The sequence below is a fragment of the Sinocyclocheilus rhinocerous genome, unplaced genomic scaffold, assembly GCF_001515625.1.
Source record: "Sinocyclocheilus rhinocerous isolate Xijiao unplaced genomic scaffold, SAMN03320098_v1.1 scaffold1730, whole genome shotgun sequence".
Lineage (NCBI taxonomy): Eukaryota > Metazoa > Chordata > Actinopteri > Cypriniformes > Cyprinidae > Sinocyclocheilus > Sinocyclocheilus rhinocerous.
In genome coordinates, this window is record NW_015634043.1 from 933,114 (window position 1) to 958,529 (window position 25,416).

At 39.5% G+C, this 25,416-nt stretch overlaps 1 protein-coding gene across 1 annotated transcript in view; it reads right to left on the bottom strand.

Moving 5' to 3' along the window:
• adgrl2a (adhesion G protein-coupled receptor L2a) overlaps positions 1 to 25,416 on the bottom strand; it is a 112,331-nt gene that overhangs the window by 25,799 nt on the left and 61,116 nt on the right. Inside the window, exons 5-15 of the mRNA XM_016559211.1 lie at positions 22,425 to 22,696; positions 21,316 to 21,844; positions 12,937 to 13,230; positions 11,201 to 11,304; positions 10,523 to 10,708; positions 6,703 to 6,741; positions 5,233 to 5,416; positions 4,156 to 4,278; positions 3,418 to 3,623; positions 2,519 to 2,688; positions 507 to 573 (exon numbers count right to left, since the gene is read on the bottom strand). Of these exons, the coding sequence (XP_016414697.1) occupies positions 507 to 573; positions 2,519 to 2,688; positions 3,418 to 3,623; positions 4,156 to 4,278; positions 5,233 to 5,416; positions 6,703 to 6,741; positions 10,523 to 10,708; positions 11,201 to 11,304; positions 12,937 to 13,230; positions 21,316 to 21,844; positions 22,425 to 22,696 (2,174 nt within the window). The remainder of the gene's footprint in view (positions 1 to 506; positions 574 to 2,518; positions 2,689 to 3,417; positions 3,624 to 4,155; positions 4,279 to 5,232; positions 5,417 to 6,702; positions 6,742 to 10,522; positions 10,709 to 11,200; positions 11,305 to 12,936; positions 13,231 to 21,315; positions 21,845 to 22,424; positions 22,697 to 25,416) is intronic.

Here is a 25,416-nt window from a genome sequence, read left to right on the forward strand (position 1 = left end):
GCTACCTCCTTAAAAGGTTGAACCATGACAATATACGTTTTTGATTTGTATTATTTGACATTGCCGTTTCTTCTATCCGCATCTCGAGGGGCTGTCTCGACCCCGTAGCTTGAAAGCGCCCTGCTGAGTATCATTTGAGGATAATGTTGTGCTCTAATGCCACATTGAAAAAGCCGCATCGTATCAAAACGATCCCCGAGAAAGAAAAAAAGCCTTTAGAGCAGCATTTCCGAACCTCTCCGCAGGCTGCATTGACTGGGTCTGCCGAGACTGAACCGATCTAAGCAGAAATCGATGGGCTGCAATCTGTTGAACAAGACTGAAGAAACAAAGGCAGCTCAATGTTTTTGCACGGGCGGATGTTGTCAGTTACATTTTAAACTCTGAGACACAGTCTTGTTCTGTTCTTTCACCTGATGCATGTATTCAGCACTCATTCACACACGCTCATGTTCATGCCATATACAATCTTAAGCCATGTGAAGGTCAGTAGATACTGAACGCACCATAATAATGAAGGTGACGGGTCCGATGAAACTCCAGATGAAGTGATTGTCCATCCTGAGCCAACATCTGCAAAGACAACATATTCACAATAAAAGAAATGCAACATGGCAGCTTATAGAAAACATGTCTAAGCCATTCTATTACTTTAGACAAAAACAAGCGTTTTACAGAAACATGTTCTTTAACAAATGGTGCTTGCACACACTTTCTAGATAAAACATTGGCCCACCGGGTGAAAATCGGAGGGCTGATCAACTACCAAGCGAGATTCTCTTTTAACTGCTTCTTGTTGTGTTAGAAATTGAGGTGAAGTGAATGACATGAGCAATATTTATTGGTGTCACTTGATACCTCTTCATTTCATATCATTTAAAAGGATAGATCACCCAAAAATAAACAGTTTATCATCATATTCTCACCCTCATGTTGTTCCAAACCTGTATGAATTTCTTTCTTCCACTGAACACAAAATATGATATTTTGAAGAATATGGGTAACCAAACAGTTACTGCCATTTGTGACCCTGAACCTGGATAAGGGTTTTTTTTCGAAATTGAGATTTATACATCATCTGAAAGTTGAACAAATAAGCTTTCCATTGATGTATGGTTTGTTAGAATAGGACAATATTTGGCCGAGATACAATTATTTGAAAATCTGGAATCTGAGAGTGCAAAACAAATCTAAACATTGAGAAAATCGCCTTTAAAGTTGTCCAAATGAAGTTCTTAGCAATGCATATTACTAATCAAAAATTACGTTTTAATATATTTACAGTAGGAGATTTACAAAATATATTCATGGAACATGATTTTCACTTAATATCCTAATGATTTTTGGCATAAAAGAAAAATCAATAATTTTGACCCATACAATGTATTTTTGGCTATTGCTACAAATATCCCTGTGCGACTTAAGTCTGGTTTTGTGCTCCAGGGTCACATTTGCTTCCATAGTACTGAATGTAAGAACTGTTTTGTTCCCAACAGTCTTCAAAATATCTCTTCTGTGTTCAACAGAAGAAAGAAATTCATACAAATCTGGAACAACATGAGGGTAAGTAAATGATGATAACAATTTACATTTCTGTGTAGTGTCAAAATGCTGCTGGAATTCGCTGGAACTCCCTTCAAAAATGTGTCTTGGATGTTGTGGACACGTCTATAGACATTTCCATGAGACTCGCTGAAAACATCACATCCATTCAAGGTAACGTTACCCTGGGCTCCGTCATGTCGATTCCGATGAGGAAGATGAGCTCCCCACAGCCATGATCCAGCAAAAAGTATAGAGCCTTTCCGGGCCTTCATATTAGTAGTAGTCAAAAAATTGAGACCATTTTTCCCCAAGATTTTCAGTAATATAATGATCGCATTTTTAAGTTAAAAAATGTTAAAAAAAAAATGATTACACGTTCATTTGAAATGCATTACTTCAAATAAATTCAGGACAAAAAGTGTCAAGTTATTGACTCGCAAAAATCCAGTAAGCCTGAAAAACTATAATCATGTGTCAAAATGCTGCTGGAATTCGCTGGAACTCCCTTCAAAAATGTGTCTTGGATGTTGTGGACACGTCTATAGACATTTCCATGAGACTCGCTGAAAACATCACATCCATTCAAGGTAACGTTACCCTGGGCTCCGTCATGTCGATTCCGATGAGGAAGATGAGCTCAGCGATGAAAAGGTTTATGCACAGGTTCTTGCGGGCTAAAATCGTGCAGTGTGAACTCGGCATTATGTGTTTATGTTTTTCCCACTGGTGGCACAGAAAGTTGGGCTTTAAACATTTATTCGGTTTTTGCTTAAAGAAACTTTAGCTAATATCACAAGTAGACAAACTCTAAAACAGGCTGATTTGCAGCCGTCTGCGATCCAGTGAGTTATCAGTTGGTAGCGTTTGGCTTAGAGAAGCAGATGAGTGTTGGCGGTGTCTATTATAACAGCTGGGTTTCACAGTAACGCATGGACAAAAGCTTAAATATTTATGAAGATCGCATCTTACCAGCAGCTCTCGATGAGCCATGAGCACCGCAAAGTTGGTGAGATGACTACAGGAGCAGGTGGTGTGACTTTTATTGGCGTGGATGAGTTTGCAGCCCTGAGTGGACCAGTATCCCATCATGGTTCTCTCGGAGTAGTTCCAGAAAGAGCAGTTGGAGTTATAGTAATGTTGCATCTGGAAGCGACAGGAGGAGACAGAAACATTCCTCATGAGTTAGCAGACGATAATGAATTGATATTTAGCAGCCGTCCGTCTGATAATGGCGCCTGCGAGTGAACGTTGGGGGAACGGCATCCTAATTCACTCCGACTGTTGGCGTTCATTCTTTCGCAAATGATACGCTGGCCATATCAAACACTCTTTTGAATGCGCAGTGTGTGTTCTCACATAAACGACTAAAGAATCTAATAAGGTTAAATGAGTGCGAAATCTAGCATGGGACCATTGATTATATGAGGTGCTAACAGGGGGCAGAATGGTTTGAAGGCATGTCTGTGGAAATCACACAATTACTTTGATAGAGAGCAAAAATCAAGCCCGGTCTCCTCTGGGAGCACTCCTGACACTTTAAAAGAGAGCGAGATGATAATTGGTCCTCTGGTAATTTCATCCTGCATTGTATAGCTAATCTGGGAGTTAATTTTCCACTCCGAAAAAAGGAAATTGCATCATTTACATCCTAATGTCGACAAACAAATTAGTTTTCATTAAGAATTTGGTCTAGGCTGGTAATAATCATTGGTTCAGACTTTGTTAATTTCATGTTCGATGACTTAACTAAACCCCTCTGTGACCTTGTAGGGTGTTTGAATTGAGACTGCTTTTATTTCCTTTTCTTCGCCGTCTTGCTTTGCTATCCCGCTGCTTTTACGATCTCTTTGTTTGTTTATTGCTTGCACTCACGTCGATGTGCTCCAGGGTGAAAATCACAGGCTCCGATATAAATACACGACTGGATTCTTTGTTTATTGAGGCGGCAATGACGTCAGAATTCACAGCCACGGAGAGGTTGCGTCCATTAGCCTCGTGGCCGAGCTTCATCGTCGCATTCTCTGTGCTTAGAAACTGCCCCAGGTTCTTATAAAGGGTAAAAACCAACTTGGCAACACCTGCGAAGAGAAAACGGCACACCTTACTTCTCATTAAAGTCTATTATGTCAGTGCATCTGTCAAGAACAAGTCTGGATTTCACCTTATAGTTAATAGAGGAACAGATCAATTTACATGTTGTACAATTAAAAGTAAGTCTATTAAGAGTAGGATTTTGCAAAGTGACAACAAAATGGCAACGCTATACCCTTAAAATAAGTACAGTTTTAATCATCCTTAATTTTACATTCACCCATGTACATCAGAAAACATGATCATCCCATAAATAAACGTATATACCACACAAAAGTTTCTAACTTCAGTATATGGATTTTTTTTCCCAAGCGACCCTGCAGCAGACCCAGTTATGTTTGTCGAAAACAACATATGTTGAGCAGTATGTTCACATCAATGTTCAGATCTTCTTCTGACCATGAGAGCATTTCTATCTCCTTAGTGACAGGAACAATTGGATCTTATATGTTCTTATTCTCACTGGAATTGATACTAATGACCGTATATGAGTGAGTTCGCACGTGGGCTGGAACGTACCATTACGACTGTTGAGTTTCACCATATTGGAAGACAATTGGATAGAAATGCCACTCCTGCCGCTCTGGGGAAACCTGAAATCTTGAACCTGCCCATCTGTGCTCAGCACGTAAACATCCAGAACTGCGGAGAGAAATAAGATGTTTCACAATGTTAGTTCACCAAGCGGAAACAGAGAAAAAAAAATAATTGGGGGAATTCACTGAGAATGAATTGCAGTTTATTTGCATGCATATCTAGCGTTGTTCAGTTCACTACAGGAATTATGCAAATCAGTTAACGGTGAAAACGCACCCACAAAATCTGTGCCGAACGCAATTTGCATAACGTTATTCTGAAGTTTTAGTTGCTAGGCTGTAGTGGATGTAACAGACCACAGCGATATGGCTTACTTTACTAGCAGTTTTTTAAAAAGTGCGTTTGTCTACACTACAACTCTGGATATAACAATCTTCTGTCATGATTTAAATTTTTCACCTGTAAATAAGTTTTCGAAATAAGGAGCAATATATAATAAGCCTTATTTACATAGAAAAGAGATATGTTTGCACAAAACAATGTGAGAATATGCCACAGATGTTCACTCCATAACCTGTTAGGCCAAAAATCAAGTGTTGATTCATTGGTTTTTGGACTTTGTATTATCAACGGTGTGCAAAATATAAAAAGTGTATACAGGAAAGTATATATATTAGTCCCTGGAACTGGTCAAAATGTCTTTATTCACTATTTTTAATCACATTTTTGCCTTCACTTCATTTTTAAAAGGTCCTGCGGTGTGGCAAATTAATGGAGTAGAAATATGCCATGTAGAGTCTCAATTAATATGAGGTCGTAAAAGCTACATGCATAACAGTAAGAAAAGAATTAGGAAAAATGCTGTTTAAAATAGTATAAGACGGAGTTAGCGTGCCACGCTGCAGGACATGTCAACTCCCAAAAAGTATTTCATGTCAACCAGCCATGTGTTAGTGGCCACTGTTATTAAAATTTCACAGCTGAAGCATATTTGCAAACTCAAACTGATCAGCTGCAAAATAAGCTGTTTATGTTGTCACTTCTATCGCTCGTACTCACTTATATTACTGGCTGGTACTTTCACGATGGCCGGTTCCATTAAATTGTCAGCAAGGACAAAGGCTCCTTCCTCCAGGGTGTCCAGTAACATAGTTGCGGCGTGCGTCTGCTCCGTGGTCTTCATATCTCGCCATGATTTCAGAGCCTCCGGTCTGAGGAGGTTGTCGACTGTATCCACGATAGCCTGCAGCCCAATGAGACACTTGTGTCAGCACTAAGCACTGTAGTAAGGTCAAATGTCAAAGCCTTGACTTTATCAGCAGCTGTTTGCCCGTGCCCAAATGAAAGCAAACATGCACACTTTGTTTTAGGTCGTTATCAGGTGACACACATAAAAACAGGCTGCAGAAATGAGCCCGACATGCTCTGTCTGTCTCAAGAGTGCAGTATTGAATGTCAAAGGCTCTTCAAGCACGTAAACGGACACATATGAGGTAAAGAAAGACAGCCGGTCATGACGCCTTCAGAATGCAAAGATAAAGACACCATTGTTCTGTGTCGTCAGAACTGAAGGCGTCTCTAGGTCTTGATTATATGATGCACAAAATTGAAATAAACTAAACAAATAGCCACCTGTTAACACTGTCAGAGAATTTTCAAAAATGCAGTAGGTTTCTACAAAGGGATGTTACGTTTGAGATTAACTCTAAAATCCTATTTCTAGCAATGCACATTTTGGAATTTTTTTGGAAGCTTACACTCATCAGAGCTTCTGCGCACGCATACACACACACACCCCACCAGACTAAAATATAGATTCATACTTGTCGCCTCCTTTGATAATTATTGTTCATCCGATTGGTTTTGCAGCTCTGACTCCTACAAGCTCTAATTTCCTACATTTTTATGGTCATTTTTAACTACTCTCAATGCTAAATCGTTTTTTTGCTCCTACACACCAATAAAAATTAAAAGATGATATATGCATCTTCACAGTCTAGGGTTTCACATTCACTGATTTATTTTACACTGATTTGCCTTTCCGAAACAGAATCCTGCCTTTCATGTGATCTCTGCATAATCTCTCCTTAAATTTTTCATTTTTGCTAGGTCTAAGTAACTATTTTAGCAGTTGAAAATGTTGTGGAAAAACCAATGTAGCAATCAATAAATTTCAAGCACCACAAATTGACATCTACTCTTTACAACCAATAAGAACATGCACCGCCAACCTGCAACTCAAGCACACATCAACAGATATTAACACATGACTTTAACAATAAAGAAACTGAAAAAAAAGACCACCAACAAACACATAAAAGGTATGAACTGGGCATAAAAATTGCAGCCACACAATTTCCAATCCACTGAAATATTGAACCTCTGGGAATGAGGACACAGGCGGAGTGAAATGCTGTGGCGACAGTGAGAATGAAAGGACACGGGACCATGCTGAGAAACAATAGCAGGAAAAGAAGAAGAGAAAGTACAGAAACAAGTGAGGAGCATAGTAGCGTAGCACAGATATACCTTCATATACGCCCTGCACGTCCTTTCTCGCTTTTGAAGCTTTTTCATTTGAGAGAGGACACACACAAGAACAAAAACAGACCAAAGAAAGACAGTTAGAAAGGTTGATGGTGTACTAATGGGTTCTCCAGTCCACAAGCACTTCAGAAACACAGTATAGCAGCTGCTATGATGAAATCATGTAACGGATGAATGTAGGGGTGTACAGAGTGGCCTGGCTTTCAGAACAACTATTTAGTCTGGTGATTTCAAAAACCCTCAGGTGCTCTTTCAAGTAAAAATAGAATCAGTAGCTCATTACCATCTAAAATATGCAAATGAAACATATGCAAAACAATATTCAGACGCAGACTGCCTAAATCAATGTGTGGTTTACCTCTATAGGATCGGGATCAGGGTTGGAAACTGAACTACGAGAAGGGCTTGTGTTGGAGATTAGGTGTAAAGGTGTGGTTTACGAATAACGGTTAAGATAAAGATTTATGTTAAGAAACTGGGTGCTGGGATAGGTCTAAAGCAGGGGTGTTCAATCCTGCTCCTGGAGGGCCACCGTCCTGCAGAGTTTAGCTCCAACCAAATTTAAACTTACCTGAACAATCTAATCAAGGTCTTAGGCATACTAGAAACTTCCAAGCAGTGTGTAAACTCTGCAGGACAGTGGCCCTCCAGAACCGAATTTGGACAACCCTGGGCTAAAGGTTGGGATTCAGATTAGATGAAGGAGATTAGAGACAGGAAAAAGATTAGGTGTACAGGTGAGGTTTAGGAATAATGGTTAAGGTAAAGATTTAGGGTAGGAAACTGGGCACTGGGTTATAGCTTAATGCTGGGATCCAGGTTAAATGAAGGATTTTGGGGTCAGGATATAGAATTGGAGATTTGGGATACAAGTTGGGGATTAAAATTAGGTTTCTGAATTGTGATTACAAATCAATGGATGTCCAAATCAAAGTGAAGCTTTTCTTCTACATGATCTGTATTGTGAGTTTGTACTAGGGAAAGAAGCAGAATTGGGTTTTTGAGGTGAATGTAAAGTTTAGGCTTAGTATTTTAGGTAACACTTTAGTAGAGGGACCAATTCTCACTATTAACTAGTTGCCTATTAGCATGCCTATTATGAACACATTGGACACATATTAACATATATTCTGCATGACCAAATACTACATTGGCAGTCGTGGCCTAATGGATAGAGTTGGACTTGTAACCCGAAGGTCACGGGTTCAAGTCTCAGGTCTGGCAGGGAATGTAGGTGGGGGGAGTGAATATCCAGCGCCAGAGGTGGGGGACTCGAGTCACATGACTTGACTCGAGTCTGACTCGAGTCGCAAATTTAAGGACTTGTGACTTGCTTGACTAAATAAAGAAAATGACTTGACTTGACTTGGACTTGAGATCCAGTGACTTGAGACTTGACTTGATTTGACCTTCATGACTCGGCAGAGCGCTCTCTCCACCCTCAATACCATGACTGAGCTTGAGCAAGGCACCAAACCCCCAACTGCTCCCCGGGTGCCGCAGCATTGGCTGCCCACTGCTCTGGGTGTGTGTTCATGGTGTGCGCGTGTTTGTTCACTACTCACTGCTGTGTGTGTGCACTTGGATGGGTTAAATGCAGAGCACACATCTTTTTCTTTCCTTACATCCCTAATCCTACCCAATACTTAAACTTCACAACTACCTTACTAACTATTAATAAGCAGCAAATTGGGAGTTTATTGAGGCAAAAGTCGTAGTTAATGGTTGGTTATTGGCGAGAATTGTACCTCAAAATAAAGTGTGACCATATTTTAAAAGTTGATGTTAGTGTTGGAGTCATGATTTATCATAGGAAAGAGGCTGGGGTAATGGTTAAAATCAGAAATAGGGTTTAGGGCCATTGTTCACTGAAGGAGTGTAGCTTATTGTTTAAACTAAGGATGTTGGTCCAGGAACATGTCCTGTTCATGTAAATTACACTGGCTCCATGAGACAAATGCCATTCTTGTTATAGTCCACTGGGGGATCCAAACTCTTTGCAATCAGGCCTGTGTGCCTTCAGTCCCTTCCACTGGCCTGTAACTATGAAATTAATTTGAAAGAAACGCTTCACTCTTAGTGAGTACAGCCTGTGCTCCAGCCATTTGATATCCACCCACTTCTTTGACTTTAATGAATGAAACACACAAAAAGCCATACAGACGACACAATAGCCAATAAAGAGGTTTCTGTCTTAGTATTTAACAAAAGTAATGTTACTTCAAACACTTTGAATTTGCTATCCAAGCTCCCTGACTTAAAGGGATAGTTCACCCAAAAATGAAGATTCTGTTATCATTTACTCACCCTCATGTGGTTCCAAACAACATCGTAAAAGTAACATGTATGAATCAAACAGTTTAATCTAAGCCTTCTGAAGGAACAAGCTCACTTTTTATGATGAACGGATTTAATTTAGACTTGCAGTCACATTTAAACACCGATCAAATTGCATGCATTAATACATAACCACGTAACGTAAAAAAAATAAATAATAATAAACAGAAGCTCAGACATCCTTGCTTGATGTGCAAGAACCAATGAAGTTTGTTTATGTGAAGCATGCTGAGCTGCCTTTGTCCATATTTGATGTGCTCTTTTTATGTGCGTTGAGCAGTGTTTACATTTGAATAAAAGCCTGAATTAAATCTGTTCGACATAGTGTGTCCCCTCAGAAAACTGGGATTAAACTATTAAATTCGTACTTTTACAATGTCAAACTTTTTGAAGCTTCAAAGTTTAGGTTGAATGGACTTTCAATGCAAAGACAGAATTCTCTCAAGTAGCATTAAAAAGATGTGTATTTGTACACAAAAGTCTTATGGGTTTCATGAGTGAATGATGACAGAATTGTACATTTGGTTGAACTATGTCTTTAACAACTAATATTCAGTCCCTGTAGCCTTAGAACATGCTGGATAGAGCCATATATCTTTAAAGCTCATGTTTGGTGAATGTATGCCCTCAAGATCCATAATGGTTGAAGTAAATGTTACATAATGGCCAGTTGTAACCAAAAGGGCTAGTATGCAGTTAAGCACATAAAGCAGTCTCTCATATGTATTTTAAATGCAATGCATAGGTTTTATATAAAAGCAACTAATCATTTTTGTAGACTGATAACTGGCTTCATTCTTCTCCTTGTGACCTATTTTCAGAAAGTGTCTGCACTGTAATTTGCATACTTGTAAAATGCAGTAAAATATGTACTATTCTGGTGATGTGAAAGTATGAGTGTGCGAGACAGTGCGCTAATACTGGGACTTAGTACCATGTTGTTGTGATACCACAGTCCCCTTTGTCACATCTTGTTGCATCTAAATTCATTACCTAGATATTCATTATTTCTTAATCTTTCTTTCGTGTCAACTTTGTCATACATTTACATTCATGCATTTAAAAACCGTTGTGGCAGCTTCAATCTTATTATCACTATTATACAACTAAAAGTCCTCATCCATTGCACAAAATATTACCCACAAATGCATGTACGGATGCACACCAGACAAAGTATATCATCTAAGCATCTTGGGCATACTCAATGTCCTGGAAACACTCATTCTGATCAGACATACTGTTTTGCATGGATAGTAGGCAAAACCCACTGAGTGATTCACTTCAATCTGTGCATTTATACTTTTTTTCAATTCTCTAAAAGCACAATGGGGTGTAACACAATGAGTTTGATGCCGTTTAACAATCTTTTTGAAGCAAGTGTCCTTTAAGCAAAGTGCCTCTGAAACGTCCACGGCATGCTGCTGCTTATTAAAAAATCATGTTGAGAATGAAATCCTGTTAATACCTTATTGAAGCTGCGGCCGGTGGAGTCTTTCTCACTGGGTCGCAGTTCCTGTAACTGAGCGTCTAGAATATCCACCAGCTGCTCCATGAGCCTCATGGTAGAGCTAATGTCACCGGCAAAGATGGCTCCTTTGGTATGTTTGGCCAGCTCGTTCGCCAGGTTGGCTGCGTTTTCCCCGCTCCGGATCTGAGAGATTACACAAATTAACCTCACAGCATGGCTCTGAAAAATATCATTTTGTATCTACGAGGCTCTTGACTCCCATTATGACATCATCACGCTGAGTCAGCAACAGCCCCCCCCCCGCGAGCAATTACAGCTATCATTAGAAACTGGTAATACTTTGGAAGAGCATTTCAATGGCTGAAGCATTTCTGCTACTTTCGTTCATTTTTGTGGGTGTACGGTAGGATGTTTGGTGTCCCATTGTGCACATCCATTCTATTTACAGGAAGCATCTCACATTAACACAAAAGTGCACACACAGATCGATCTGCAAGATCCCTATTGGATGTTTGAAGGCTGTGTGTCTTCCTCTTAACAAGTGATAACAGAAAGAATGAGCTCCACAATATGGCACCGGAGAGTATTTTATTTTTATGATGTTATGCTCTAAAGACTGTCACATTTTTTTTGCTCCTTGTTCTGCGAGGACAGATATATTCTGGAACTACAAACCTTTTGTGCGACTTGATTCACCCAGTGGGATGTGCAGTTGCTCAAATCTGGGCCTTTTGGGTTCCAGGTCCCAGTGGAGAGAACACATAGGTAGGAGGCAGTGCCTGTTTAAATAAAGATAACATCATCATCATTATTATTAGCCACATTAGTACGTGTAATCTTTTATAAATAAATACGATATGGATTGTCCGTCATAAAATGAGAGCCAGTGAGTTATCTGACTCCAGTCTGTGGTTCCAGCACAATTTTCACATTTAATTACTATAATTACATTTATTAGCTTTTACTTGTAAATGTATCCTTAAAGCCTAATTTATTATTTCTTTGTCTGATACTGCACTGTTTAGTGTTCTTTGTTGTTTTCTACTCATCTCATTTTAAAATATTTAATTGTATGCAGCAATGCTGTGTGTCTTTGTCATACACGTTACATGTACTTACTATAGTAATAACAATAAATTATGCATAATTACATTCAACTAACCCTAAAGGAAACCCTCTTCCTAACCCTAACCATACAGTAAGTATATGCAGTTAACAGTGTTGGGACGGTTACTTTGGAAATATAATACTGTTACCGATCACAAGTTACCCTATTTAAAATGTATTAAGTAGTGTAACTATGTCAATTACTTTATTAAAATAATGTAACATTACATTTGGTTACTTTTCTAATGTTTTGAACTGTTAATCATTTTGAAACATTTAAAGCAAGCAGGTTAGCCTCACAGTCATAATCAACACCGATTACTATCAGACTTTCAAAAGCCTTCACTTGAATTAAGATTATAATAACTGAATTTTAAAGCACAGCCACCATAAAATCAGACTTTAGCACCTCTTTTTACTTTTGAGATCATTCTGAGGTTAAATACAGATTTAAAATCATAACAAGCTATGATACTGTTTTTGAAATCAAATCTTTGCATAGCTATGATAGGAAACACTGGCAACAATGCATTGGAAAAAAAAAAAAAACAGTTAATCTTAAAAAAATAAAATAAAATAAAATAAAGCATAAGCATAAACCCAAATAGGAAATAAAACATTTATCGAATAAGCATGTGTCCTAAACTCCTGAAACATTGGTGTCTTATATTTTAGAGCGGTCAATGCAATTTATGAAAGAAATCAATGTGAAAAAAATTAAGATTTAACCCCCTTTGTAATCATTAACCTTTTCATAAGTAACTGTAATTTAATTACACTTTTTGTCCCAGTAACTGACTGATTAGAATTACATTTATTTTGGAAATTAATTATGTAATTCCATTACACGTAACCAACATTGGTAGTTAATTAACATTACTCAGTACTTAAATATATTATTACACTATAACAAGGACACAAAATAAAGTTTGACCAATATTTGTTATGGCAATAAAGCACCAGTAAAGATATTTAAGATACAAAAGCTAAAAAGGACTGTCGGACGACTTACCAAATAAATACATGCATTGGCATAAATAAATGTTAATTATTATTAACAAATGATTTATTCTAATAAGTAAACACCTTTGCTAACAAGATTAAAGCTAAATGTAAAATCACTACAACGCATGGCCTCTCATGGCTTTATTGCTTTATTCAAATGCTCGATCCTAAGAGAATAGACCCATTTCTCTTCGCCTAGAGGCCAAATGCATACCAGCTTGTGTGTGACTGATAGCAATTCAAAGAGCCCTGAGTGGAAAACTGCAGCGTGTTACACTTCAACAGGTACATGCACCCACCTCGAGTTCCTTTGGGGCAGGGTCGTTCCACCAGCATGCCCCTCTGCGTCTGCGGCCACAGTATGTCCCTGAGCTCTACGCTCTCGCAGAAGCGCTCAGGTGGAGGGAAAGACTCCAGTGAGGGAGGCGTGGTGGTTTGGGGAAGTACAGCTGGTGATTTGGGTGTCTTATTAACAGCTCTGGTCCCTGCAGTGGTAACTGTAGTCACCTGACCTCTCGGTTGAGCAGTGGTGGTTGTAGTGGTTGTTGGTTTTAGTAACTTGGGTGTTGTGGATGCCTCTGAGATAGGTGGTGCTAAAAAGAATAATAGGTCAAATTAGTTGTTGCACAAATTATGTTCTGTTTTGGGTGCCAGTGCTTAATAAAAGAGAATAATTATGAAGTAAAACATATTCAGCTTGGATACAAGACCTCAAGCTCTATTATACTGTATCTCAAGAGCTTATTAAAGAGCTGAATCGCACGGCTTTTGAACATATTTTTTCTCTCACCCTCAGTTTCTTTGTTCCTGTGTCTATATTTCACAATCTTAATATATAACTAACGTAATTCCTCAGGCAAGAAAAATATGGTACATATATCAGCGTAAACTGAGCAAATATTGCAGGCCACACTTTACACTGGAAAATATACGTGTCTTATTTCCAAAACCTAATTACGTTTTTCCTAGCTAGGAAGTTACATAATGTGAAGGGGTTTGAGTCCTAGATAACTCAAACTTCTTTGGATTTTGCATTGGTTCTTCCTGTACAGGGTAACAGTGATATACCTGACCTCATATCTCCAACCACAAATATGGATAAACCCAGAAAACCCTCTGAACTTCACCCGCCGCTTTCATCGGCTAACCTGATTGTGTGAATGACAGCGTGCAGCCAAGAAACCCACCGATGAAGCGGCCCATAGAGGTGTGAGAGATTTTAGCGCAGTATGGGTGTGAGAGTACCTCCATGTATGTTTGTAAGGTGGAAAAGACCGATCGAGTGAAAGAAAAGGCTTTCTTTTTGAGGTTAGACGTGACCTACTGTGAGTTAGTGCCAACTGACCAGCCAGAGCTCTGGTTCAGATAAAAACTGAGCAAAAACAGCTGCAACGCCTTTACCTGCAGACCCCGATCTTTACGGTTTTCACCCATGTGTGTGAGTTTTGACACGGTTGGCATGACTGGTGTGCCATTATTGGCTTTTCACTCCCAGATTCTGGCTGTTTGTCATAATGGCTGTAAAACAAGCTTTAGCTCAATGTTCCAGAATTAAACCACAGATGAGAGAAGCCTGTTAAAGTCAACAGGAAACCACATTCGCAAACCATTCTACTATAACTGTAGCCTAAAAATAATGCTTCAAAAAAACTATTTGTCTATTGGGTAACATTATCCAAATGCCACATGCTTAGGTTACGTGAGCCGAAAAAGGAAAGTCATTCAAGCGGTATAATATGCACACATGAATTGTGCAAATGTGCATATTATATATATATATATATATATATATAGCATAAACATGAAAACCAGTGTCCATTCCAAAAGTGGACATTGTGTAAATAACTTCTATGTATTTATTTTATTTGAATTACAGAAAATAAATGCAACACTTCACAGTGTCTTTGAGAAATCCATCGCTCCTTTATGTAGACAGAGAGAAAAAAATCTGAGCAAAACACAAGGAAGTTAAAAGTGCTAAAGAGACCATTTCATAAAGAAAGAAAGAAAAAACTTTTCAAACTTTGACACTATTGTCCTTTGTGCTTTATGTATAATTTGGTGTGGTGTCGATTATGGATTGTGGTCCTTCAAAACTGAACATGCGGGCGGTAAATGGATACTTACTCAGCTGTCTCATAGCACCTAGGTGTCTGTTATTATTTTACAGAATGCCTTTGAAATCTGATTTATGGGCAGAAGTATTTTCTCTTTGTTGTAACAAAGGCAGTTTCTCTTAAGATAAGTACGTTTGTAGTGCTGTAATGAAAATGTGTCTGACTCACATTAAGCTCAAAGGAACCTTCAGTTCAATGTCAAAAAAAGAAGAAATATTACCTTCGCAACAGAGAACAATTTCAAACTAAATATTCAAATGAAGTTGTGGCGATAAGCACCTAAGGACTAGTTCCAGCATGGTGGAGAATTTCCAGTGATGTTCCAGTACTGTTTTTACATTGAGCTAATGATGATTCATTTAGAAACATTTCCCTCACCCAAACCATTTTGAATTTTCAAAAATTTGACTTAAACCAGACTAGACTTTCTTTATAGGGGTTATTTGGCCCGCCTTCAAATGCAGGCAAAACAAGACAACACACATAGCTTGGATGTAATAGGACAACCCAGGCTCATTGAAAAATATGTGCTTGTGACAACTTTTCTGGACGTTGAACGTTTCTTATTGGACATGTTGTGTCAGTTTCAAAGTGAAATGTCCAGCAAGTGGTGCTAAAAAATGGCCACATTTTTATTATGCCGGTATTGCGGTGGTTCTGAATTCAAATGTCTGAAGTGACGTGACATGTGACATGTGGCCAAGTATGGTGACCCGTACTTGGAATTAGTGCTCTGCATTTAACCCATTCAAAGTGCACACACACACCGTGAACACACACCCAGAGCAGTGGGCAGCCAATTTTTTGCTGCGGCGCCCGGGGAGCAGTTGAGCGTTCGGTGCCTTGCTCAAGGGCACCTCAGTCGTGGTATTGAAGGTGGAAGAGAGCGCTGTACATTCACTCCCCCCACCTACAATCCCTGCCGGTACGAGACTCGAACCTTTGGGTTACGAGTCCGACTCTCTAACCATTAGGCCACGACTTCCCCCTGGGGACTCTCTATGCCAAATCCAACCCTTAACCTTCCCAGTAGTTTTAACGAAAGCAGAAGTCATATAAAAACGCATTTTCTGATGCAACTGTGCTATTTACATTTTCTTCTATGCAAATTTGAGCTGTTTTTTTTTTTTTTTTACCGTAGTTTCACAGGATTTGTACTAGTGCTAGGCGGTATGACCAAAAATTTATATCACGGTATTTTTCAAAATTATTCCGGTTTCACGGTACATGACGGTATTTTTTTTTCATGCATGACCGGGTGTTAACCATATTTTCTACTGATTGAGAGAGGAAATACTGCAGTATATTGACTTAGAATGCCCTATTTTACTGTCATGAGGAGTGAATATTGTCAAAAAATACCACACTAAATAGTGACTAAACACGACCCCTTTTAATACATGTTAACCAGGAGTCACTCTCATTTATAATGTCTAAAAATCAACATGCACCTACACTAAAGAGCAGCTATGCGGTTGTTTTGGCTATATTACTTTTTTGTCTCCTGCAGCGCAACTGAGTAACAAACTAAAAAAAACAACAAACAAAAAAGTGCATGTGATATTAACAGACGAACTACGCTCATATTTATAATTCCAAACAATCAGCAAGCGACAGGTGCTAGGAAACGCTGCCGAATGTTGTTTAAGCGACATACACCGGTATTGCGGTATTTAAAAATATTCATATCATAACAAAGCTAAACACCGATATTCGGTATGAACCTGTATACTGCCCAGCACTAATTTGTACCGGAGTGCTTTGCCTCTCAAGTACAACGCCGTATCGCGTGAGCTACCGAGCAAACCTGCTGAGTTAGAAAACCAGTACATATGAAGCTGTATATGTGACGCTTACATTCAAAAATATCAGTTTTCAAATCTCTCAGGATGTTAAAATTGTCATAACATATTGTGCAAGCAATTTTCCGAAAATTAGGCTTTCGTAATGGAAACTCGGACCCTGTAAATCATAATTTTTGTGAAAAGGAATAAAAGTTGTCTTGAGTTCTACTGCCTCTAGTGTTCACTTTAACTGGAAACAGCAGCAATTCATGCGTATAGGTAGGCTATATTTTTTTGAGTTTTTGACTGTTGTAAAATTATTACTTTATATGAACCCTTATTTTACCAGCAGCATATTCATACTGGAGTTTATTTTATTTTGTTTTTTATTTACTTTGAATACAAGAACTCCAAAAACTAAAAGGTTGTTGTCATGCAGACTTACTAGACCGTCTCATTCTAGCTTTTAATGCTGAGAAGTAGTCTAGCCATAGAGGGACTGTTCTAAGAAGGACAGCCTCCCTAGGATGCATCCCTCCAACTGAGAAGGGCTGACTGGGGGAGGGGCTAAATTAGATTTTCTAGGGAGGGGCTAAATGTTGGAGGGCTGGTTACGAGAATAAATGGTTAGGCTGGGGGAGGGGCTAAACATGTCACAAAGAGGAAAAGATTGAGACGTGTGGTCAAAGGGAGAAGGTGAAGCTCACATCGAAGGTGGAAATTTGCATCTTATAATTATGCAGCAGCATTAGCAATTGTAATATATATATATTTTTTAATTCAAGGGAGGTCCTTAACAAAAATAGAGGCCACTGAGCAATCTCTCCAAGTGGCAGTAGAAGCGAGACTAAAATACAGCCAAATCCATTAGTGGTCTTCTGAACACAAAACAGTATTTTTTTCAGGCAGGAGCAGAGAAGGCTCTGCATAAATTTCGCTAACCATCAGCAGTGTAATATCACATGGCAATTATCACAATCAGTGTCAAACTAATTCCATTAATGATGAGCAAAAATTAGATTAAGTGGCAAGCAGCGTAATGTGTGTTTTCCACCCCGATTCAGATGGCAAATATAAATGCTGTCTGTCTCCTCCACATCAAGATGATTCCCCATTATGAAAGATGATTCCAGTATCAATATGCTGCTGGTTTTAATCATTTTCTCTTTCAGCAAACGACGCATATGATGCTATTTAGGATCTTTATGAGATGTCATCCTAATATGTTGTGCCAGCATTCCACATGAAGGAACAATCTATCAAGCCAGCATACAAGCAAGTATTCTGGCAGGTATGTGGTATACAGTCCACTAATACATTACATTTTGTTTACACCTGGTATTAAGTAGAGTTTTGAGTATACTGATCACAAGTGATCAGGTGAGACACATCGCTGTTTACAGTTGGTAGTAAAATGAATCTCAAATGCATTCTTACTTGCATCAAAACAAGGAAAATTCTCAGTTATTCTAGTGGGGTATCTGTTTTAACAGTCTCCGTCTCTAACAGTCTCTGTAGGCTGTAGGTTTCCATTACCCTTCAAATTGCGCAAATTGAAATTGCGAATTGAAAATACACCTAATGGAAACGCGTCAATTTCTCAAAAGCTCCCATATATCGCAAAAAAGTTTTTACGCTCGCATGAGGTGGTTTTTCAGGCCATGCGAAAAAGGAATAATTCGCAAAACTGCAATGGAAACGGCTTTTTCGCATTTACAGGTGAAACGCTGTGCTCAATACTTTTTTATCGACATTTATAAAATATCGCCAAAGTTTTGCGCAAATCTGTAATGGAAACACGCCTAGTGTCTCAAACAAAACAAAACAAAAAGGTTGTAGTATAGTAAACAAAGTAGTAAATAAATATTAAACTAGCTGGTACTCATTCTGGCATACTTTTTTTTTTTTTTTTGTATTATACATTTTATTCAATATTTATTACCAGAAAACACTGAATCAGGTTTTAAACTTCACATTTCATAGAAGATAAACAGAAAATAAAAGGCCACATATAGTATTTAGTTTGATCCCTTGAGATTGCCGATCAACATTTTCTGAAGGTTAAAATTCCTCTTTTGAATTCCCCTTTTGTTGAAAATATTATATTTAATAAAATGATGTTGAATTTCTCCGCATTTACACCCAGACTGTTACAGTCTGAGCAAAATTAAGAGTCACACTTAAAACTGACCTACTGCAGTCACTGATGCAGTTACAGATGTGATATTGGAATATTTCTGGTCATGTCATTTGCACGAATACCCTAACAATTAATCTCGTAATCGCTCCATCCCTGAAGAGGAGCTGTTTTTGTTGCCCTCTGACTTTAAGGGGAGGGATTTCTTCCTATAAAGGCAGGGGCTTATCATATCGTACATACTCTAGTGGTTCGTTGTAGCAGTGTCTCAAAAGCAAGGTAATTTCACAGCTATCAAAGTAAAGTGGAGCAAACATCAACTCTGCGGAGCACAACTCTGACGGCTGTGTGAGTGAGCTGATTATTGAGATGATGAGATAATCACCACATCTAAAATAGAGAAAACACAAATGATGGCAGATTAGATTCAAGTGGGGATGGGGGGTATCGTTCAACTCGCGCGCTGCACAGGAGCTAATGCTAGTGAAATTAGCATGTTTTGTCCTTCATCAGCACTGATTGTAGAGCTAATTATTTCCTTTACAGGCTGCTAAAAGACAGGCAGAATATACACGGGCACATTCAATCAGCCACATCGTACAAGTGTGAACCACAAGTGGATACATTGTGGTAACAATGTGATAACATTTCCTTAATGAAAGATTTAAACCCTCCGAGGTAACACCCCAGAGAAATGTTCAATGAATTTTAGATCTGAGCCCTAATACTTTGCATCTGAAGTGATATTGAGTTGATATTTCTTACTTAATTGCTTGCTTGTGCAGGGATGAATTTGCTCGATGGTTTTAATTCAGTGGCAGTAATCGCTTCAGGCTACAGAAAAGCTGCTAGCACATGCTAAGAATGACTCAGATGATTCTATCCTGAGCTCAAAAATAAGTCTGATATAATAAGTAGTGCCGATAGTAACGTGATTATGAATGTCATACACAGCCTTCGGAGAGGTGTTTTGGCTCTGTTCCAAAAGCTAGTAAGCTGCTTTGCAGTCTACATAGGCACCTTTTAAAGCAGCATCTTAAGAGAAATGGAACCTCATTGGAACCTCAAGTGAATGATTTGCGAGGAGCACAAAATAGCATTCCTTATGTGAAGTGCACAGACACAAATTACAATTGATTTCAATATGGTAAGCAGTTAGCATGTTGCTAAGGTACACTGTGATGTCTATATGCGTCTCAGCAATTAATGCAATACACATGGTAGGAAAAAAAAAATGATTTGAAAAATGGAAAAGGTACTTGTAATTTTCTGCCAGGACATTATCCATTTTCTGGACATTTCCTTTTAACCCAATTTAAAATAAGGGAAAGTCTCCTGTGAAAAAATTAATGGTTCATTAAGCCCCGTTTTTACATATTTTTCTTAGCTTGTATGCATATTTTAAATTTACAAAATTCAATTTTGCTCTTGATTCATACTTTATCTTGGATGATTTAAAAAGTATATATATATATAATATTATCACAGACAACTTTTCTTCCACAGTGTATTCTGAGATTGCATTCTCTGTGAAGGATACATGTGACGTTGCCTTGAATTTGGCCAGTTAAAAAGGTTGCAGCCTTCATATCAGAAGCACACCTATGATGGCTGGTTATAATATAACAGTTAGCCTTTGAGGTGCTTTTGAATGCTATAAGCAGGCCACAAAAACATTTTAGCTTACAAACTACTATCTTGGATAGCTTTTATCCAAAACGACTTTATCCAAAGTGCACTCATTAGGGGTACAGTTTCATGACGGCCCTGGGTACAGTTACTCTGCTCAGTGTCTGCACAAGCAGATTCATCAGTAAGGTAGACACCGCTGGGTCTCCACAGAAGAAAGACACTCTTATTTTAAATTCTTAAGCCCCACTAATCTGCGTAAAGTTGTTTGACCTCTACACTTAGCCAAGTTTTCTGGAGTAATGCAAGAGTCTCGGCCGCTAGGCTGAGCTGGGATTATGGTAATTACGGTTATTATTTTTTTCAATGTAAAGATGATCTGACACATAGTATGGCCATCCTGTCCTAGCTCTTGACAGCTAAATTAAAAACAGGCTACGCTGACGTGACCTTCGGGACTGATCCATTCTCAGCGGAGAGCCGTCTCTCAGCACAGACACATTGAGAGGCCTTCGAGCAAAAGTGTGAGTTGTTTGTTTTGAGGCGCTTGAGATCTACTCTTTTGGGGGTGATCCACCGCTGCCGCAAGGCTGCCTACGTACCTGTCCAGACAGGTAACCCTCTACCAATGAGGGAAGCGGTGCCTTTCTCAGTGGGGCAGTGGGAGGGAGTTTAGCCTCAAGAGTCTAAACGCTGGGGAGGAATGGCTCTGTCTTTTGAAACCTCGAGAGATGCGTCTCTTATTATATGCTAACAACGCCTACGATGTTGTTTACTGCTGAGTCCCACCACTCCACTCTAAGATGTTGCTTGCACTCGAGAAAGGTTTCCGGAATACATCAAGCACATATTAAATCTGAAATTAAAAATCAGTCATCCGTGACATTTGACACACAGACTCGGGAGCCAGAGGAATACCAACTCAGTGGCTGAAATCTCGCGACCACTTCAGATATCCAGAGGGACTCTGTGTGTGTGTGTGTGGCTAGACGGATTGGAGATGAGGCTTACCGTGAGCTGGATCAGGTGGACCAAACACCAGATTGTACCGCAGGATGTAGAAGTTATTCCACACGTACAGCTGGTTGTCTCGCGGGTTGTATTCCACAGCGGCGATGTACTGGTACTGGTTGGGGAAGTGGATGTCGACATATTCGCCTCGGTTCAGTTTGGTGTTGTACATGTAGTCGATGAGGCTCTTACTGACTTCGCTCTCGTTGTCTTCGTACGTGGATCGGACCACATACAGAACCCCGCAGATCATGAAAGCGTTGGAGGCCGACCGCTTGTCGTAGGTGGTCTCCCAGGTGGCCTCGAAGCGAAGGGTGTAGGGGTTGAGCTGACTGATCACCATCATGCCGTTGTTCTGCTCGGTGGCGTAGATCACCCAAAGGCCGTTTTCGTCAACTGCCAAATCGATGTCTGTTTTCCCGCCCCACTTGTATGGTGAGGTGTCATGATAATTGGCGTTATTTATAATTGCCTCCCCACTTTTGATTCTGGTCCGCAGGTCAAATTTGACAATGTTACGTGTCCTTTCCTTGTTAAAATGAATTAACCATCATGTCCATGATCACATGCAGTTAACATGTCATGAGGTTACGGGCATTATGCACAGAGCTACAGCTGTCAGAGGAGGAAGAGAGCACAGTTAGACACCTTCAACACATGAAAGAGAGCCAGGTTAAAGGGGGTTGTGTCACAGTACAAAAGGACAGCGTATGTGGCATTGAAGACGAATCAATCTGCTCTTGTCGAGGGAAAGCTGCGGGGAAATACACAGGCTGAATTCTAGATAGCGCCGTATAGATTTTCATAAGAACTCGGGGACATCGACCAGGGAAATCTGAATTCCAGGTGGACAGATGGTAAGTTGTGCTGGAGGGAAACTCAAAACCAGAAAAATAAAGCTGGTTGAGCTGACTGATCACCATCATGCCGTTGTTCTGCTCGGTGGCGTAGATCACCCAAAGGCCGTTTTCGTCAACTGCCAAATCGATGTCTGTTTTCCCGCCCCACTTGTATGGTGAGGTGTCATGATAATTGGCGTTATTTATAATTGCCTCCCCACTTTTGATTCTGGTCCGCAGGTCAAATTTGACAATGTTACGTGTCCTTTCCTTGTTAAAAAACACCGCCCCGTCGTATACCACAAATCCCGTGCCGTCGACCCGATGGGGGAGTTTGTACGTCGTGGTCTGTCGGGAGTTTTGAAAGTCGTCGAGCGAGTTGTACTCAATGAGTGTGTCTGTTCTGTAAGGGGTCCAGGGCATGAAATAAGCCTTGTCTCCTGCCTGGAGAGGGTCTTTGCACCACGACCCCGCTTGTTGCTCCGCCTCGTACAGAAACGACGGATCTCCAACCGCTTTCAGAGTTCCGGGACAAACAAAAACTAGTGATGAGAAGAACACAGCAGAGAACAGTCAAACGTAAGCGAACGCAGCTCGCGCTAGTTGAAAGCAGAGGGCAAAGTGCCGTCTGATTCTACATCACTCTGATAACTGGGTAGTCGGTGAAGACAGAAACACACACTAAGAAGTCTAACAGCTACCCACATTCACAAGCAAGTAAAAGGTGCGAAGAATCTGCATCTGAAGGTTACTGAAGCTTAAAACGGAAGCAAAAACAGTTTTTTATGTGTCCGTAAGCAAACAGTTTCGGCTCACTGCTGCTTGGACATACTGAGGGGAGTGATGGAAAAATCAAACCACAACCAAACGCAAAGGAAAAAAGGAAGGCATACGACAAATCTGCCCTGCAAATAAAAGCAGACAACTAAATAAGGCTTGAAGAGAAGAGCAGCATACAGGCAGTCTGTGTCCCGAGACACAAGTTTTTCCACAGTTTTTACGTCTTTCCTACGGGCCTAATGTTGCAATCATTTTACAGCATAAAAGCATTTCCTTTCTTCTTAACAAAGACATGATAGTCAAACATGTAGAAAGGGTGAAGTGAGAGAGCGAGAGAGACATGTAGAGTCAGAGAGAAAGACAGAAAATTAGAAGAAGGGAAAGCCAGAAACAGTAGAGGTAGTGTAAGTCTATAGGAACCCTCTTATCAAAGCATGCTGGGAGTGTGGAGTGGGGCTGGGGTTCGAACAGGCAATAAAAGAGTGTGGAGGACAGGAAGAGGAGGGGGAAATAGGGCATTTGTACCTTCAGCATTACCGCTAACATTTAACTTGTGCTTTATAATTTTCTTTTAAAGCTTCCCTCCGATTGCCGCTCGTGCACTGACCTTTACTAAAATACGAGACCCTTTCTGCTACTGCCTGCTATCGGAACAGCAAGAGTGGGCACAGGAAGGTTTTACAACCACAAAATGTATATATTAAAGAAAGAAAAACAAGGAGCTGATTGTGTCAGTGATTTACCTTTTTGCTCCACTTCTATTTTAAGCGTTGGAAGAGAGAATGAAAGGAGTGCAGGGGGAAAAAGAGATTAAAATGAATTAACCATCATGTCCATGATCACATGCAGTTAACATGTCATGAGGTTACGGGCATTATGCACAGAGCTACAGCTGTCAGAGGAGGAAGAGAGCACAGTTAGACACCTTCAACACATGAAAGAGAGCCAGGTTAAAGGGGGTTGTGTCACAGTACAAAAGGACAGCGTATGTGGCATTGAAGACGAATCAATCTGCTCTTGTCGAGGGAAAGCTGCGGGGAAATACACAGGCTGAATTCTAGATAGCGCCGTATAGATTTTCATAAGAACTCGGGGACATCGACCAGGGAAATCTGAATTCCAGGTGGACAGATGGTAAGTTGTGCTGGAGGGAAACTCAAAACCAGAAAAATAAAGCTGTCCCTCGACTCTACAGTTCCTCTCCAAGCACAGAGTTCTTGTCAGCCCTTCTAGGCTTTATACGAACACTTGAACAGTCCGGTACGGCGGTATGCGGTTCCAATTTCCAACAGGTAAAGTTTGTAAAATGTATTCTTACTTTTTAAGGCGACATTTTTCATTTTTCTTTTAGTCCAGATCAGTGTGTTAGTGGGAGATTGGCGAGCTGGTGCTTTTTACTGTTTAAAGCATGCGTCTGTCAGGTTACTTTAAGATTTCCTGATGAAAAAGAGCCATTTACTCGACCTCGTGTCATTCCAAATATACCTGATTTGCTTTCTTTTGTGGAACATAGTTTTGAATAATATCACTCTTTTTCATGCAATTACAATAATGCTGTATGTTAACTTTGTAACATTTGAAACAATATTAACTTTATATTTCGGTCTGGTTCTCACACAAATCTATCAAAAGACTTGACATACGCCACACATCATATGAATCACTTTCATTATACTATTTACGGTGAACATTTGTCATATCAGAGTTTACGTCTTTCACTTTAATTATACTGAAATGAGTGGCCAGAATATTCTTTAAAATTCAATTTTTCCACATAATTCATATGGAGTTGGAACTGTTTGGAACGTCATAACAGTGAATAAAAAATGGATCTTTCATCTGTAATTTGCAAGTACAGTTTTTGTTATTTGTGATTATAACATTTAAATGATTACTTTTTTGTGCCTGTTTCACTGAGTAACAGTCCAGTTTCACTTCAAAAATATACTGACAGTCTTGTCCATGGTTATTATTATTTTGTATTATTATAGTGAATTCTGAGTAAATAGAGTATATGATGAATATAAACAGCTTAACTAATTTACTAGTCAATAAGGATATTTTGCTATTAAGGCACTTTTTTTTTTTTAAAGTCTCGTTTCTCAAGAAATTCTTATCGTCATGGCTTTGTACTACGGGCCAATACACTGTCCTTCCAAATCCTTCCATAGCACCAGATAAAGATAAAGAGAGATACATAGACAGACAGACAGACAAAATCCAGACAGACATATAAACAGAATCTTGACAGTCTTCAGGAGTTTTATCTCATGAAGGCCATCTTCAGAATCATGTTAAATAATCCAAAACATGAACATTTCTGACAATCTAAAGCTACATTTCTCAGATTTCCTTTTTGTATTATTATGATCGATCTACTAATGGTGTCCGTTCTCTGGCCACAATGTCCATGAGACACTGAGCACTGTTTTCTTTTTTATGGAAGTCACCATTTTCTACAGGAGCTCTGCTTATGAATCTC